This window comes from Betta splendens, chromosome 4 (genome assembly GCF_900634795.4).
Source record: "Betta splendens chromosome 4, fBetSpl5.4, whole genome shotgun sequence".
In the NCBI taxonomy this organism is placed as follows: domain Eukaryota; kingdom Metazoa; phylum Chordata; class Actinopteri; order Anabantiformes; family Osphronemidae; genus Betta; species Betta splendens.
The window spans coordinates 21,253,332-21,267,500 of NC_040884.2; the positions used below are offsets into that span (position 1 = coordinate 21,253,332).

General features: G+C 46.3%; 1 protein-coding gene across 2 annotated transcripts; it reads left to right on the forward strand.

The window, feature by feature from the left end:
• The first annotated feature begins 855 nt into the window (after window positions 1–855).
• phex (phosphate regulating endopeptidase homolog, X-linked) lies at window positions 856–9,824 on the forward strand. 2 transcript variants are annotated; one of them, XR_005897641.2, is made up of 24 exons: window positions 856–971; window positions 1,060–1,243; window positions 3,082–3,138; window positions 3,211–3,372; window positions 3,466–3,549; window positions 5,000–5,226; window positions 5,317–5,385; window positions 5,777–5,893; window positions 6,072–6,155; window positions 6,260–6,402; window positions 6,484–6,577; window positions 6,659–6,787; window positions 6,862–6,963; window positions 7,292–7,369; window positions 7,451–7,554; window positions 7,639–7,697; window positions 7,821–7,875; window positions 7,974–8,041; window positions 8,119–8,249; window positions 8,356–8,421; window positions 8,553–8,657; window positions 8,730–8,806; window positions 8,915–9,228; window positions 9,311–9,824. XR_005897641.2 is itself a non-coding variant. In XM_029149231.2 (23 exons), the coding sequence occupies exons 2-23, from the start codon at window positions 1,120–1,122 to the stop codon at window positions 9,015–9,017; spliced, it is 2,238 nt and encodes a 745-aa protein (XP_029005064.1). In that variant the 5' UTR covers window positions 856–971; window positions 1,060–1,119; the 3' UTR covers window positions 9,018–9,824. The 2 variants fall into 2 exon arrangements, 1 of the variants encoding a protein (XP_029005064.1); XM_029149231.2 differs by having other exon boundaries at window positions 8,915–9,824.
• The last annotated feature ends 4,345 nt before the right edge of the window (window positions 9,825–14,169 follow it).

Sequence of the window (14,169 nt, forward strand, 5' to 3'; positions counted from 1 at the left end):
ATTCCAGCATTCAGGTCCCCCTCACACCGCTGTCACTCGTCTCATGTGTCCCGGCTTCTGCGCGACTTGCACGTCACCTTTCCAACACATTTATTAGATTTAGTTTTTAAGTAGCATTTCTGATGCCATCCTTAGAGAGCTCTGCTTTTGTGGCTGAGGATTAGAGGCTAAATGAGCAGCAGCAGCAACGAAAACTAAAGGGGAAGGTCTGAGATGTACAACAATAAGAATTAAAAACAGACCTCGAGTGATTTTTAGTCACTCCAGTGAACAATGGCATTGTGGATGATGAATGGGTGTATGTAGCAGCGCAGGAAGTCAAGTCCATGTACGGGCATTCTGGCAGACGCCCCAAACCCTAATGAGCACGTGCAGAAAGAGTTGTGGCCTCAGCGCTGGGGGGGTTGACGACCAATCAGTAGCTGTGGCGTCATTAACATCAGCACATCTGTCTCTTCAAAGGAACCGTGGATGCGCCGTGACACAAACACTGATGTGTTGTTACAGGCCACAACGTCGTCATCGTCATCAGATTAATCGATTTGAATCAGCGTCCTGTGTTTAATTATGTTCTGGTCCACTGACTGTCTGATCTGATAAATGTTTGGAGCAGAACACCCTGCTGTTGTGTACATGAGATTAGACACACACATTTCACATGTGCTTACGCCACTAACAATGTGCAGACGCTAATGCACCCACATGGATAATGTTCTGGCTTTAGCCGGTGATTTTAGTAAATGGTCTCTGTTCATCTCACCGGGAAGCCTGGTCTCTTTTTTCCTACAGGGAGGGATGGGAGGAGAGGAGGGTTGTGTTGGGGGGAGGAGTAGTGATGAGGGAGGGAGCCAGACCAGAGGAGCTGTGGTGAAGTTAGAGTAGCGGCAGACAGACAGAAGCAGAAAGAGTCAGACACTGAGGGAAATTAATGACGTCCGGACAAGACGAGGGAACAAACTGAGCGATAGAAAGTGGGAAAAACTTTGTTTTTTCTGAAAGTAGTTTTTCTCTTTGACACTTTAATATCTAACTTATTTTTTGTATGTATTCCCACCACAGATCTTCGAGGTGTGTGTGCGTGAGTGTGTGTGTGTGTGTGTGTGTGTGTGTGTGTAAATCATGGAGCTGGAGCGTTTAGGAGGCGGTGGGGTTAAACCAGAGAAGGGCACCAGTCGTCTGTACAGGATCGCTCTGGCCATGTGTGTGTGCCTCTGTGGAGCTCTGCTGCTCGCGCTCATACTGGGTAAGTCAACGCACGTTTGCCCTCACGCCGCGTTATAATTTGTGAGGATTCTTGCGGAATCGTGCCGTATAGTATCCTCGGATTATAGCGCGGCCTGTAAGCGCACTGCTTTGGAGGGACAGCGGAGAAGTTGTGTCAAACTATTTTTGGGTCCTATAGGGTTTCATACACGCCTACACGCTCATACACAACCTCTGCCTCTCCGCTGCACCGTGGGAGTGGAATTGGACAGTGGGAGCTGAGGAAGGAATGCGTGTGTTGACACTTTGTGGGTATTGTGTCCTGCAGAATGTGAAATTAATTAGCAGGGAATCCTGTGGCAGAGGAGTGGGTCGGCTGTGTTTATTGGTTTATTTTTAGGAGTCTCAGTAATTAGCTGTGAGAAGCAGCGGCTTGCACCTGTAGGCCTCGAAAAATAAGGGTGAAAACCTCAACCTTCAGCTTTTACTTTCCTCGTGTGTATTAGTACTATGTAGTAGTGTAGTACAGGATTTCAGCATTCTGAAAGCTTGGGAGGGGTACTTGTGTGTGCAGGGGTGGGGGACGTCTTGTCATTGTTATGTTACCACAGCATTCCTGTGGTGCCACTGAAGTGTAATTATGTTATGTGCCTATATGCGCCACCGCACACCCACTCGAACGGAAACCTTCCTTCGAGTGACCAGGAGCAGCAATGGCCGCTCAGATGCCCTTTGGTTATTAATGAGCCCAGAGAGCGAGTCACGCAATGTGGGTTATGTGTCTGTGGCCTGTTTCGATGTTGCAGTGATGAGGCCGGATTGAAGCCCCTGCGTGTGCATTTCTTGAGGGGCAGGGGTTGAAGGGAGGGAGCCGGTTCATGGAGGTTGCTTCAGGCCAAGTGGCTCGTGAACGGCTGAAGCTTTGAGCCTTTGTGTTTATTTCTTCCTACTACCAGTGGCCACAGCGTTGAGCAACCGGCGCAGGACAAACAGAACGAGTCGACCTCGCAGGTCACACGGCGCTCCGCTCGTCCCTGCACGACGGGGCTTTGGTTTCTAAATCTGTCCGCTCGCTCCGTGGGTCAGAACCACATCACACGCCGGTGGTTCCGGGCGCGAGGCCGGCTGACAGGCGTCTAAGGACGGAAGTGAGTGCGTAAAGCCAGCAGAATGGACAACGGAGGCGTGTTCTGTCTCCTGGCGGCGTTTGGGTCCGTTCTCTGCTCAGGAACCTGCTCCCGGGCCTGAAGGCACCTTGTGGTTGTAGATTCGCTACAGGCTGAAGTTTGAAACCATCAGTCCACCAGCTGTTTAGTCTGTCTGGGTTCTCTCCAGCTGTATCCACTGCACTTTGCTCTGTTTTCATCCCCGTTTGATAGAGCCTGGATTGTAGGAATGTGCTTCATTACGCGCGGCTGTAATAACCTCCTACGACAGTGTCATTAGCCGCCGCTGGGCTTTATTTACGCTTGTGGATATTTTTGCTTCCTTCACTAAGTAAATTAGTGGTGTGACAGCACAGTAGTTTTGCACGTGGAGGGTATTTTAGTCCGTTTACCGCAAGAGAACAGAATCCACTGGTTCTTGTTTACAGCTGCTGCTGATGCATGTGTTCATGTGCTAACCTAGAAAATTGTGTGGCTTTTCTGTGTATGTAGTTTTGGGCCTTAATTGTTTTGTTTTTTGTCTAATTCTATGTTTTCCTGTGGGCAGAAACACAGTTCTCTTAATTATCTGTATGTAAGGTGTGTTTATGTGCAGGTTCATTTATCAAATCATAATTTAGAAGCTGCTCATATTGTGTATGTAAATTAGCCTTTGTTACAAACATGACCGAAATGCACCAGATACTGTTTATACTCGTCTCTCTCCTCTCAGTCTCCCAGAAGTCCCACCAGGAGGAGTTCTGTCTGACCCCAGAATGCATCGAAGCGGGTGAGCAGAGATGGAGCAGCTGTATTGACTGGTTGTGCGGTGTTGTATTTATAATCTCTTCCTCTGCCGTAGCTGGGTCCATCATAAGTAAAATAGACCGGTCCGTTAACCCCTGCGAGGACTTCTACAGCTTCGCCTGCGGAGGTTGGCTGAAGGAGAACCCGATCCCCGAGGACTCGTCGTCGTACGGCATCTACCCGTGGCTGCGGCAGCACGTCGACGTCCGACTGAAGGGTGTGTTTTAACCGCCTCGTCAGCCAACGCCTGTGTTTTTGTGTTTAACGGTGTTGAAGCCATCAATGACATTATCGTCGTTTTTCTTCTCAGAGTTACTGGAAGCTCCGTCAGAACCAAATGAACTGGAGGCCGTGACCAAGGCCAAGATCCTCTACCGCTCCTGTATGAACGAGAGTGAGTCTAATGCACAATGCACACTTTCACTCAGGAGGATACTGCAGTAATGGACATGAATTGCCTGGAGACTAAGACCTAATCCCACCGAACCCCAAAGTAGAAAAGAGCATCAAGCCTCCAAATGGCTGCTGAATCCCCAGAGTGTGACTGTGTAACCACATTATGTCCTCAGTGTGTAAGTAATACAACAGAGACAACTTATGGATGCTGGTGTTGACATAGCATCCTTCTAAGCCCCTGGTCCAGATTCAGCTCATTGTCATTAAATCAGCATCAGCTGCAATGAAAAAGCAGCTGTAGTGTATCTGAACGGCTTCCTGACCCCAGACTCTAAAAAAATTAAGTGTGACCTGTAAGCGACCGTCATCAGCGTCACACAGTCAGCAGCTCTTTAGTTATCATTACTGTCAGCCGAAACGACCTGCTGCAGGCAGCGTTTATCATTTCCACCAATTTAACGCAGCAGCACATCAGCGCCGGCTAAAAATGAGACTCTGCCGTTTTCTAATGATAAATGGCGTCAGAGTTTAGTGAAAGCATCTTTGTGACTTCCTCTGGGCTGCGAATTTGCCAGTCCCCCCCCCCAAAATGTTTTCCACTCACAAGCACTAAATTTCACTCTCCTGATTAGAGCAGCAGCACAGCACAAGCAAATTGAGACAAATCACATTAGAGGTCCATAAAGAAAGGATTTTATCTTGATCTGCTGTTAGCTGAAAAATGATCCTTTAACATCTGCCCAGAAAAGCCCAGATAGAAGAGAGGTATCCGACACAGGCGCTGCTAGGAAGGGTTAGGATGATTCTAAGGGCCCACGAACTTCGAGGGACCCACAGAGACCAGCTTAATTAATAATAGCATTAGCACTAATATATTAGGTATCATAAATGTACATGTGAAATAGTTACAAATAAGACTTAATTACAGCTGATTTCTGCCTCTTTGGCCAAATTCCACCCCTCCCTTCATTTACTGGATGGTTCTGTCCACCTGGATCCTACGTATAGACGCTACTGAGTGAGATCGTCAGAGCGTCAATGGTTGAAGCTGCAACGTCCTCGCGGCCAAGAAAGCATAAATCCAGCCACCAGAAACCTTTTAAAGAAAGGTTTGTTTATCTTTGAAATCCACCTCTACCTGCAAAAAGAGCTCTTTGAAGTAGCCCTGGCCCAAATGTCCCTGAAATCCAAAACCGCTCTATCAGTCAGGAGCAAAGGCACAGACACTGGAGCGACAATATAAAATAGCATGAGCCTCTATTGATTCTCTGACAGATCTGGGTTATTGCCGAAGGAAAAGCAATGAGATATGAGGTTACAAACGGAAAACAGCCCTGAGAGCACAAGGCTGGAAGATGATCGTTTAAATCAATACACTACTGTTGGACTCCAGGACAAACACTGATCTGAGCTGCAGCCTCCCAACTCTGTGGCGTCTGCCCACGCAGGTGTGCTGGAGCAGGTGGATGCTAAACCCATGCTGAGGACGCTCAGGCAGCCAGAGTTCCGGTGGCCCGTCGTGGGGGACGGGCTCGGTGGGGACTACCAGTGGTCAGCGGGTCAGTGGAGCCTCCTGAGGACCCTGGCGGAGGTGAGAAACCAGCACAGCAAGAGCGTCCTGGTCCGCCTGTACGTCTCCCCCGACGACAAGAACTCCTCCCACTACATCATCAAGGTCAGACCCCCGCAGGTCTCTGCCCGGAAGCGTCTCCACCGGACGAACACGTCCTCAGGCAGCTGATTGTCCTCTCCTGTGTCCACGCAGCTCGACCAGGCGTCCCTGTCCCTGCCCTCCAGGGAAGACTACACCACCAACACCTCCTCTGCCCGGGCCGTGAGTTCCTGCTTCATCACTCACCCCTGTTCACCTGTCTTGTAAAACCTTCATTGCCCTCAGCAGCTATTTCCTTTCTGCTTGAGTGAGAAATTGTTGCAGACGATTTCGGCCGCGTGTTACAGGCGGCAGTTGTTCTTTGGGCAAGAGTGTCCTCATGATTTCGACCTTTTAATGAATGTTAAGCTGTTTTTACACAATGAAATAATCAGATGAGTCATCCAGTGTTTATTAAAGTCTAGTCTATTATTATTAGCATTACATGTCTGCTTTTGGGAGACTTGTTATCTCTGGCTCATTTTTAAACGTGTCATATTCAATGCAATATTCTGTAAATGTTACTTTAAGCGTTGCTCCTCATTCGTTCGCGTGCTTCTGTTCGTCTCTCTAGTATCGCGCGGCCTTGCTGAGTTTAATGGTGGACACCGCCGTCATGCTGGGCGCTCCAGAGAAGGCGGCGCTGGCCCAGATGGAGAGCGCTCTCGCCTTCGAGACCAAACTTGCTCACGTAAAGATGTCGCGTCACATAATATTTAAACCCAGCTAATGTATGGAAGTGACCGGCCTCTGGGGCTCATTGAAGCCCGGCTGTGTTATCACACGTGACTGTGCTGAGTAGAGCAGACGAATGTGTGCATACATGCCAGTCAGTCACGGCAGTGTGACGTTCGTGCTTGTGTCTGCAGATTCTGATTCCGTCTGAAGACCGCACCAGTGAAAGCATGTACAACAGATACACACTGTCTCGGCTCCAGCGCCACATCCCACAGGTGTGCTGGGAATATATACAGATGTACACTACATGGATCACTAATATTTGGCTTTAAGTGTTTTTTTGTAATGATTTTGTCAGTGACATATGTCTACTTTGCAGTTTGACTGGTTGGGTTTCGTAAAAGCTGTGGTGGAGACTAAAGGCGACCCGGCTCGGTCCATCTCCTCCTCTGAGCCCGTCATTGTCCGAGCTCCACAGTACTTCAAGGATCTGTTTAAGCTCATTAACGCTACAGATCCCAGGTACTTCACACACACACACGCACGCACGCACGCACGCACACACACACACACACACACGCACTTAATGAATGTTGCTTTCAGGATTGTGGCCAACTATGTCCAGTGGAGGACCATTTTTTCCAAGATTACTTCTCTGAGCCGTCGCTTCCTTTACAGATACCTCGACTTTGCTCGGGTTGGTAAAAAAATTGTTTTTCACTTGTGATTTATAGGGGAACAGACGAGTCACCCTGTCTGCCTCTCCCTCCCCCGCCAGGTGACCACGGGAACCACCTCTCTGACGCCGCGCTGGGACAAATGTGTCAACTACGTGGAGAGCTCGCTTGTTTACGCCACCGGGCGCCTCTTTGTCAACACACACTTCCAGGAGGACAAGAAACTCATGGTGCGTGTGTGTTTGCAGTCTGCTCCGGACAGAACGCCGTCTCCTAGATCTTCGGTAAATTGCTCCCGTTTCAGATGGAAGAGCTGATCGAAGGCGTTCGCTGGGCGTTCATCGACATGCTAGAGAAAGAGAACGACTGGATGGATCAGGCAACGAAACAGCGAGCCGTAGAAAAGGCAAGAGAACCTGCGTGATTCCAGTCTTCATGTGCTGTTCAACATGTGTGCAGCTTGGTTCTGAGCTGGCGGGTTGGATGTGACTCAATCCACCCGTTTGTCCAAACTAGCAGAGCAACATCTGGTTCCAGCCTCCCAGATGTCCCACTTCTTTAAACTGAATATGCCTGTATGCGGACTGTTGCTTGGATGTAGATATTTAATCCTACACTGCAGGTGCAGGAACGAGCAACGAGATAATCCAACATTTAGTTACTTTAATACAAAGCTATTGAAATATATGTAGATTTTTTGACTTTTAACATCTGGTGGAACTCTTTCTCTCAAGGCTCACGCTGTACTGGCAAAGGTCGGCTACCCTGAGTTCATCCTTAACGACACCTACCTCAATGAAGATTTGAAGAAGGTTTGAAGAACACTGGTTTAGCTTGATTTGAGATTGGTTGTAATCAGTCATCAAATCTGAGGTTTCTGCTGTGTTTTCCAGTTGGAGTTCAGGGAGACGGATTACTACGGCAACGTGATGCAGACCCTGAAGTTCATCGCCCAGTCAGACCTTGACTTGCTCAGGAAGAAGGTGCCGCGTACAGAGTGAGTGGTGGGGTGGTTGTGTAGCCGCAGTATTCTTACATCCATTGTTTTGTCCTCCCAGTAATGTGCTTGTTTGTGTTTCAGCTGGTTCACAAACCCAACGACTGTTAATGCCTTCTACAGTTCTTCTACAAATCAGATCAGTAAGATACTGTGTTGATACTTAATTATGTTGACCCCCTTTCTGAAGCCCCTACCAGGCACAATGAACCGTGCTGTGACAGAGCTAAACAACACAAACAAGCTATTGTGGTTTTCTCACATAGGATTTCCTGCTGGAGAGCTTCAAAAGCCTTTTTTCTGGGGTCGAGAGTATCCAAGGTGAGATGAAAGGAATGTGATGCACTCTGCTAACAGATCAAAGCGGTTCCAGACCCATCATTTATCTAGAGGATGCTCTTGTTTCTGTCTGCTTCCAGGTCCTTGAGTTATGGAGCCATCGGAGTGATAGTTGGACATGAACTAACCCATGGCTTTGACAATAATGGTAAAAAGTAAATCTTAATGTGATTTTATGAAGGTCGTTATATTGAATTATGATTTATTATTACTTATCCCACACAGGTCGCAAATATGACAAGAATGGTAACCTGGACCAGTGGTGGAGCAGCGTATCTGTAGCAGCCTTCAACAATAGGACCGAATGTATGATTAATCAGTATAAAAACTACTACTGGGAGGAGGCGGCTCTGAACGTAAGACACTGCTGCATCAGTCAACGCTAGAGCAGAATAAACATGTTCATCGATTCAGAGCCATGACGCTCTGATAAGCAAAGAGGTTTGATGGTCTGTTTCGCAGGTGAGCGGCAAGAAGACTCTGGCAGAAAACATAGCGGACAACGGAGGCATAAGGGAAGCGTTCAGGGTATAAACACCTACATGTTCCCTAACACTTAACTGGAGGCTTGTGAATGTAAATGGTGACACCTTGAATTAAATGAGATGGAATTAAGTCAGAGTGAGACTGAAGTGAGACGTGTGTGTGGTTGCGTGTAGGCTTACCGGCGGTGGGTTGACAGGAGCAGGGGTGGTGTGGAGGAGCCTCTGCTGCCTGGAGTCGCTCTGAACAACAACCAGCTCTTCTTCCTGAGCTACGCACACGTAAGGACGATGCAAGATCTGTGGCTGATAATGCATCCGGTGGGGAACTCAAACTGTGTGCGTTTCCTGCAGGTGAGGTGTAACGCGTACAGGCCAGAGGCAGCCAGAGACCAGATCCACAGAGGCGCCCATAGTCCACCAAAGTACAGGTCAGCACATCAGCAGAAACACGGATGAATGGATGAATGTAGGCAACACGCTGATGACTGTATGAATGTATGCGCAGCCTGACCTTTACTATCACTGCTGCCCTGCAGAGTCATCGGGGCCATGAGTAACTATGAGGAGTTTCAGAAAGCCTTCAGCTGTCCTGACTCATCAATTATGAATCGAGGAGCACAGTCCTGCCGGGTGTGGTGACCTTTGACCTCAGTTTGACCCTGAGCGAGGCCGAAGACTGCCAGCAGGACATCTGTGCTGAAGGCTCCGAATGCTGGACATGATTTACATGAGATGGGAACAGTGGAGCTGATCTCGCACAGGAACAAATCCTAGAGTGAGACTCGAGCCTTTTTCAAAAGACTGTTGTTTATTCTTCCTGTCGCAATGATGGAAATTTATAAATGTTCAGGTACGTTTACTCACTCTGTTGCATTTACTGTGAACATTACGACTGAAAGCATTAATTAAGGATCAGAGTTTATGGGTTACAGATTTTTTAAAGAAGACCTGCTGTATACGTACTAAACCAAAGCTGGAGCCTTATGGAAATAAAGAATTTATATATAAGGATCGAAGACGATACATAATTATTACAGGATTGTTGTTTTATTGTAACTTATTACGTTATGTTGTAAAAGATTTACTTCCTGAAATGATCATACTTGTGCTAACCAGAGGCTGCACAAGCTAAAACCAAACTACATCTGTTTATTATTTTATGTTTATTATTTGAAAGCTGTGGACATGCTCATCTTTAATTTAGAAAACACCATTGATTATTTTGCCTCATTGATCTGTCATCTGTCTTCCTTTCCACCTTCTGCTCGATACGTTCATCTTTCATTCTTTTGCTGATGATGCATTTTCAAATCTGTAATTTCCCTTTCTTTTGAGTTTATTATTTGTCATATTTATAAGAGTAGTAGAGCTTCTATGTAGAACTGAGCGAGAGGTCTGCCCAGCTCCTCAGGTTTTATTCTACTATAAATAAAAAAAAAAAACATACTGTGCAGCATTCAAGCAGAAATAATTGACCCTGTCTGTCGAGTTGGAGGGCGAGCATCTCTCAAAAACGTTTACAAGAGAATATCTTTGCACCGCGGACGTGTCAGGGTCCCAGAGGCCTCGGCTCGATGTTTCAAAGCATCATGGAGCCGATGTCCACATTTAATATTTGATCTGTCAAATTAACCATTTAATTTACAGAGAGACATCTGCCTTGAACTCAATGGAAGAAGTGGAGAAAGGCAGCAGGCTGAAAGCTGCAGGTCGAACAGGCAGATGAAGACAAAGAGACTCTTGAAAACACTCTTACCTTTAAAGATCAATTATGAGAACATGATGCTGTGATCAACATCCTCCTTGAGGCTGTTGACCTGCAGCCTTAGAGGTGACTCACCAGCATCGCGCTACTGATTCTGCTTTCAGCAGTAGCTGCTTCAGCTCTTCATACAGTGACTCATTTATACATACGTATATACATTTGCACATGTACAAATCAATATCCTGATAATCATCTCCAAACCTACCAACCTGTTTTTGCTTAACGTGATGCGATTATCATTTGCTCTTGTTGCTTCTATAACTCCGACACTGTTTTTTTTTCACCTGTAACTTGCTCTGAGTGAAAAGGTGACTTGTTGTATAGAGACGGAGACGAGACGCGACGTCACTGGACAACGGACGCGCAGCCAGTGACATAATAAGACCTGGCTAACACAGGAAATCGTGTCCCTTCATTGATTTAACCTCCGGATCCGCTTTTCACACACCTACGCATGATAAAGCGCTGCTCTATGCCAGTGGTTACCACGGCAACGTGCTCTGCGTTCATGGAAGTGACGCCGGGGCTGCGTGTCTCTCAGGTTGTCGTACGGTACCAGGCGGGGGGTAACGCTAATGACTCGCATCTGTGGAAACACCAGCGGAGGCCTCGTGAATACACAGCGATTAGAAGCGGCCTGTTGAGTGGGTCGGGGGGAAATGAGATGGGGAATAATAGATGGAGTGGTTTTTGGAGTCATAATCACTGAGAGCCTGGGAGTCAACAATGACATGAACACAACCAATCAACCCACACATTTATTACTGTACAGCATCCTCACAGTTCCTAATGCGACATTTCATTTTTGTGTGTTCAACCACAAATGAAAGAAAAAACCCTTTTTTTTATTATAATATTCACAAAGCTCAAAACGTGTGTTTTCCAGGCTTGCAGTCGGCCCTGTTATCAGGCACCAACGCGCCCGCAGCTCCCTCCAAGCTCTGTCTCTGTACAGCTGATAATGATGAGCTACCGCTGCTCTTTGTGCCATTACTTCACTGAACTGTGCTAAATCTGCTTTAGTGGCCGGCGGAAAAGATGGCGCCCGAGGTGATTAAAGCTCTGATTTGTCGCCTGGGTCCAGTTTCTGTTGAGCAACATTCATGAATCAAGTCACAAAGGGTCAAACCCCGACACACGGAAGAATCTTTACAGGAAACGGTAACAAGTGTTAGCAGGTGTTTGTGTGTATTCAGCCACACGAACAGAAAATGAAGGAGCCTGTACAACCAATACTTCTCCATTTTATTGCTCTTGACACCGACTTCCTCTTTGCCTTTAGTGTGTGGTTATTTTTTGCCCTGTTGTTTTTAGAATTTTCCACATATTTGGACCTTGACCTGCTTTATTGGATGTTGTTCTGGGAGCTAAGACTCCTGTTTTTCAGTCTGCTTTAGGTTTATTTCATCCCAGTATTGACTCTGAGTGTGTCCATGCATCTTTTGTCCAAATGTGAGTTTATATTTTTTTCAAATCAAGCACGACAAGTTCACAGTGCATGTATTACATCACAATGAGAGGTTTTGGCTAGAATGTTTTCACATCATGTCTTTAGTTGCAAAGCAACTTTACTTGCTTTGTAAAACATTTTAATAATAAAATAATAAAAATTTAAATCTCTAAACATGACAAACAGTTCAAGTTTGTACTCTTGTGCTTCTTTGGCCTCCATTTTCCCCTGATCTCTGCTCGATGAAGTGTCTGTGAGACCACTTGGGTCCATGATGCCTGAACCAGCAACTTAGGTGTGTGGCATATGTGACTGTCCAAAAACGCATCCGATCGCTAAAACCTTAAACCTGTCAGGAACTAACACACATGTTCTCCCTGACTTCAGCTCGTCCTCGCCGCTGTCCAGTCGTGCAGTTCTGCTTCCGTCCGACGGAGGGCAGGGAAGCGTGGCACCGATTACAGATGAGCCTGGTAATCACAGAGATTGCGTTTTGCACCCTGAGAGGTGAAAATGGCTTCTCTGCGATATCACAAACTGGGTTTTCCTCAGGCAGTGCTGAACCCGAGCCAGATTTTTTTTTATCAGGTTTTGCCTTTATCTCCTCTGGTTTTGTCCCAGATGTACTGTAGCTGCAGAACGAGTGCTCTATCTGCACCCGTCTGCATCTATCCTGTCTGTTCTGCTCTGTAACTCTAATCAAATCTCAGAGTCTCTAAGAGGCCATGAAGACGACTTGACTGTGCTTCCTCGCTGCTGCCCCTCCCTGTGACCTCCCTATTCCATCACTCCACACTCCTGTCCTGCCTGGCCTCATGAGGTAATGACATTTAGAAATTATGAATGCTGCCAACAATCGGAAAGATGCAGAGAACAGATACAGAGGCAGAAGAGAGGGAAACAAAGATAAATGGGAAAGCTGATATTATAGAAAGAAACAGAGATTCAGATCTGGGAAACGGCTGGACATCATTTAATAGTTTTACATCTCGCAACATAACTGTTTCAAATCATTCTGAATAACACAGTTTCTCCTGTTTATTAAAAACTTCTCTGGTAAATGTTGACTCATTTAACCGACTCAAGATTTTTGAGAGGTTTTTTAGAATAACATTCTATATTCGTTAATTTTTTATTAATTTCAATATCTTAAAAATGACTTACAGTACTGTATACTTGAGGTGTGATGAGGATAATATCAGCATTTATTTATTTTATTGTGGGCAACGCTTTCCCTGGCTTCATCCAGGAGGATGCTGCCAAATATATCTGCCCATAACTGGGGATAGATGAGTAAATAAATAATAAAGGAGGAGGAGAAATAGAAACGAAAGGACAGACTCTTTATTAATGGATGGACTCCACCAAAACAGATGGATTGGGGGATGGGAGGGGTGGATGAAAACGAACGTGTGCAGGTTTGAAGGAGCAGGAACGCAAAGAGAGAGGCCTTATTCATGAAAAGCATCCATATTTAGATCTTTAATAATGGAGAGGAGGCGAGAAGGTGAGGGGAAAACATGAGGGCAAACAGAACATGAAGCCCGCGCAGGCAGAAGATGAGCTTCTGTCAACAGCGAAGTCGTAAGAGCTGCTCTTACGTCTGTTGCTGTCCCTGTTCTCCTCATCTGTCTGTCGTGTGCGTGTGTTGAAGTGTATTTCTTGGCAGCGGGTTTCAGCCCCTGGAGGATTTTCCCCTTCTTCATTTCTGTAGGTGCAGAAAATAGCCTTGGCGAGAATGGGCAGCCTTTCAGAGGACTTCATTCATTTTCTCCAACCCACAGGCACACACACACACGTGCACACACACTATTCTTACCGCTATAAATCATTAAGCAACACTAATTAGTACTTTTGTTATCAGAAACTGCCCCGAGCCTCTCATGTCCCTGCAGTTTTTCATTTTCCACTCTGCTCTTCTTCTCTCCCCAGGGAGACGCGTACTCATCCATTCCTTCACCCTGGTCTCTCTCGACTGGAGATGGGGATTAAAGGCTAACTGACGCTTAATTGAACAGGGGATTAGGCCATGATGAAGCACGTGCACAGATGTTGGGTCCGCTTTTTTACAGTTTTTCCAACTTTTTCCTGTAAACGTGCGCTACAGGCACAGCTCTTTCTCAGCAGACTTGTTAACCCTTGATTAGAAGGTCTACAATACGTCTTTTATAATGAAGTGCAGGCTTTTAGTATCTACTTTAAAGATTAGGAAGTTATTTTAGAAGGTTTTAGTCCAAACAGTCTTAATTTAGTATGTCTGGGGAGCCATTAGTGTTCCACTGTGGACTGACCAGGAGCTGTTTACTGATTTGATTTCAACTCTGCGTCTAAATGCACAAACAAGACATGCACACACAGAAAGAGAGTGATCCCTGTCTGCTCTCGTTACAGAATTATCTGTTCTCCCTGCTGTACCTGTTCCTTTTAATGTCACAGAATCAGTTCCACACCAGGAGCAGATTGAGAGTCAGCAGGTGTGTGACACAAAGAGAGAGAGAGAGTGTGTCAGAGTAAAGTGTGGGCGCTCCTGCGTGTACTGTATGTATATCTGTTTTTTTTTGTTTTTTTTTTTTTGG

What these genes read in the sequence shown, in the direction of transcription:
- phex (XM_029149231.2), top strand. Translation starts at nt 1,120, where the DNA reads ATGGAGCTGGAGCGTTTAGGAGGCGGTGGGGTTAAACCAGAGAAGGGC. An exon ending in GCTGCTCGCGCTCATACTGG is followed by an intron (nt 1,244 to 3,081) that starts GTAAGTCAACGC and finishes CTCTCCTCTCAG; the next exon opens with TCTCCCAGAAGTCCCACCAG. An exon ending in AAGAAGGTGCCGCGTACAGA is followed by an intron (nt 7,555 to 7,638) that starts GTGAGTGGTGGG and finishes TTTGTGTTTCAG; the next exon opens with CTGGTTCACAAACCCAACGA.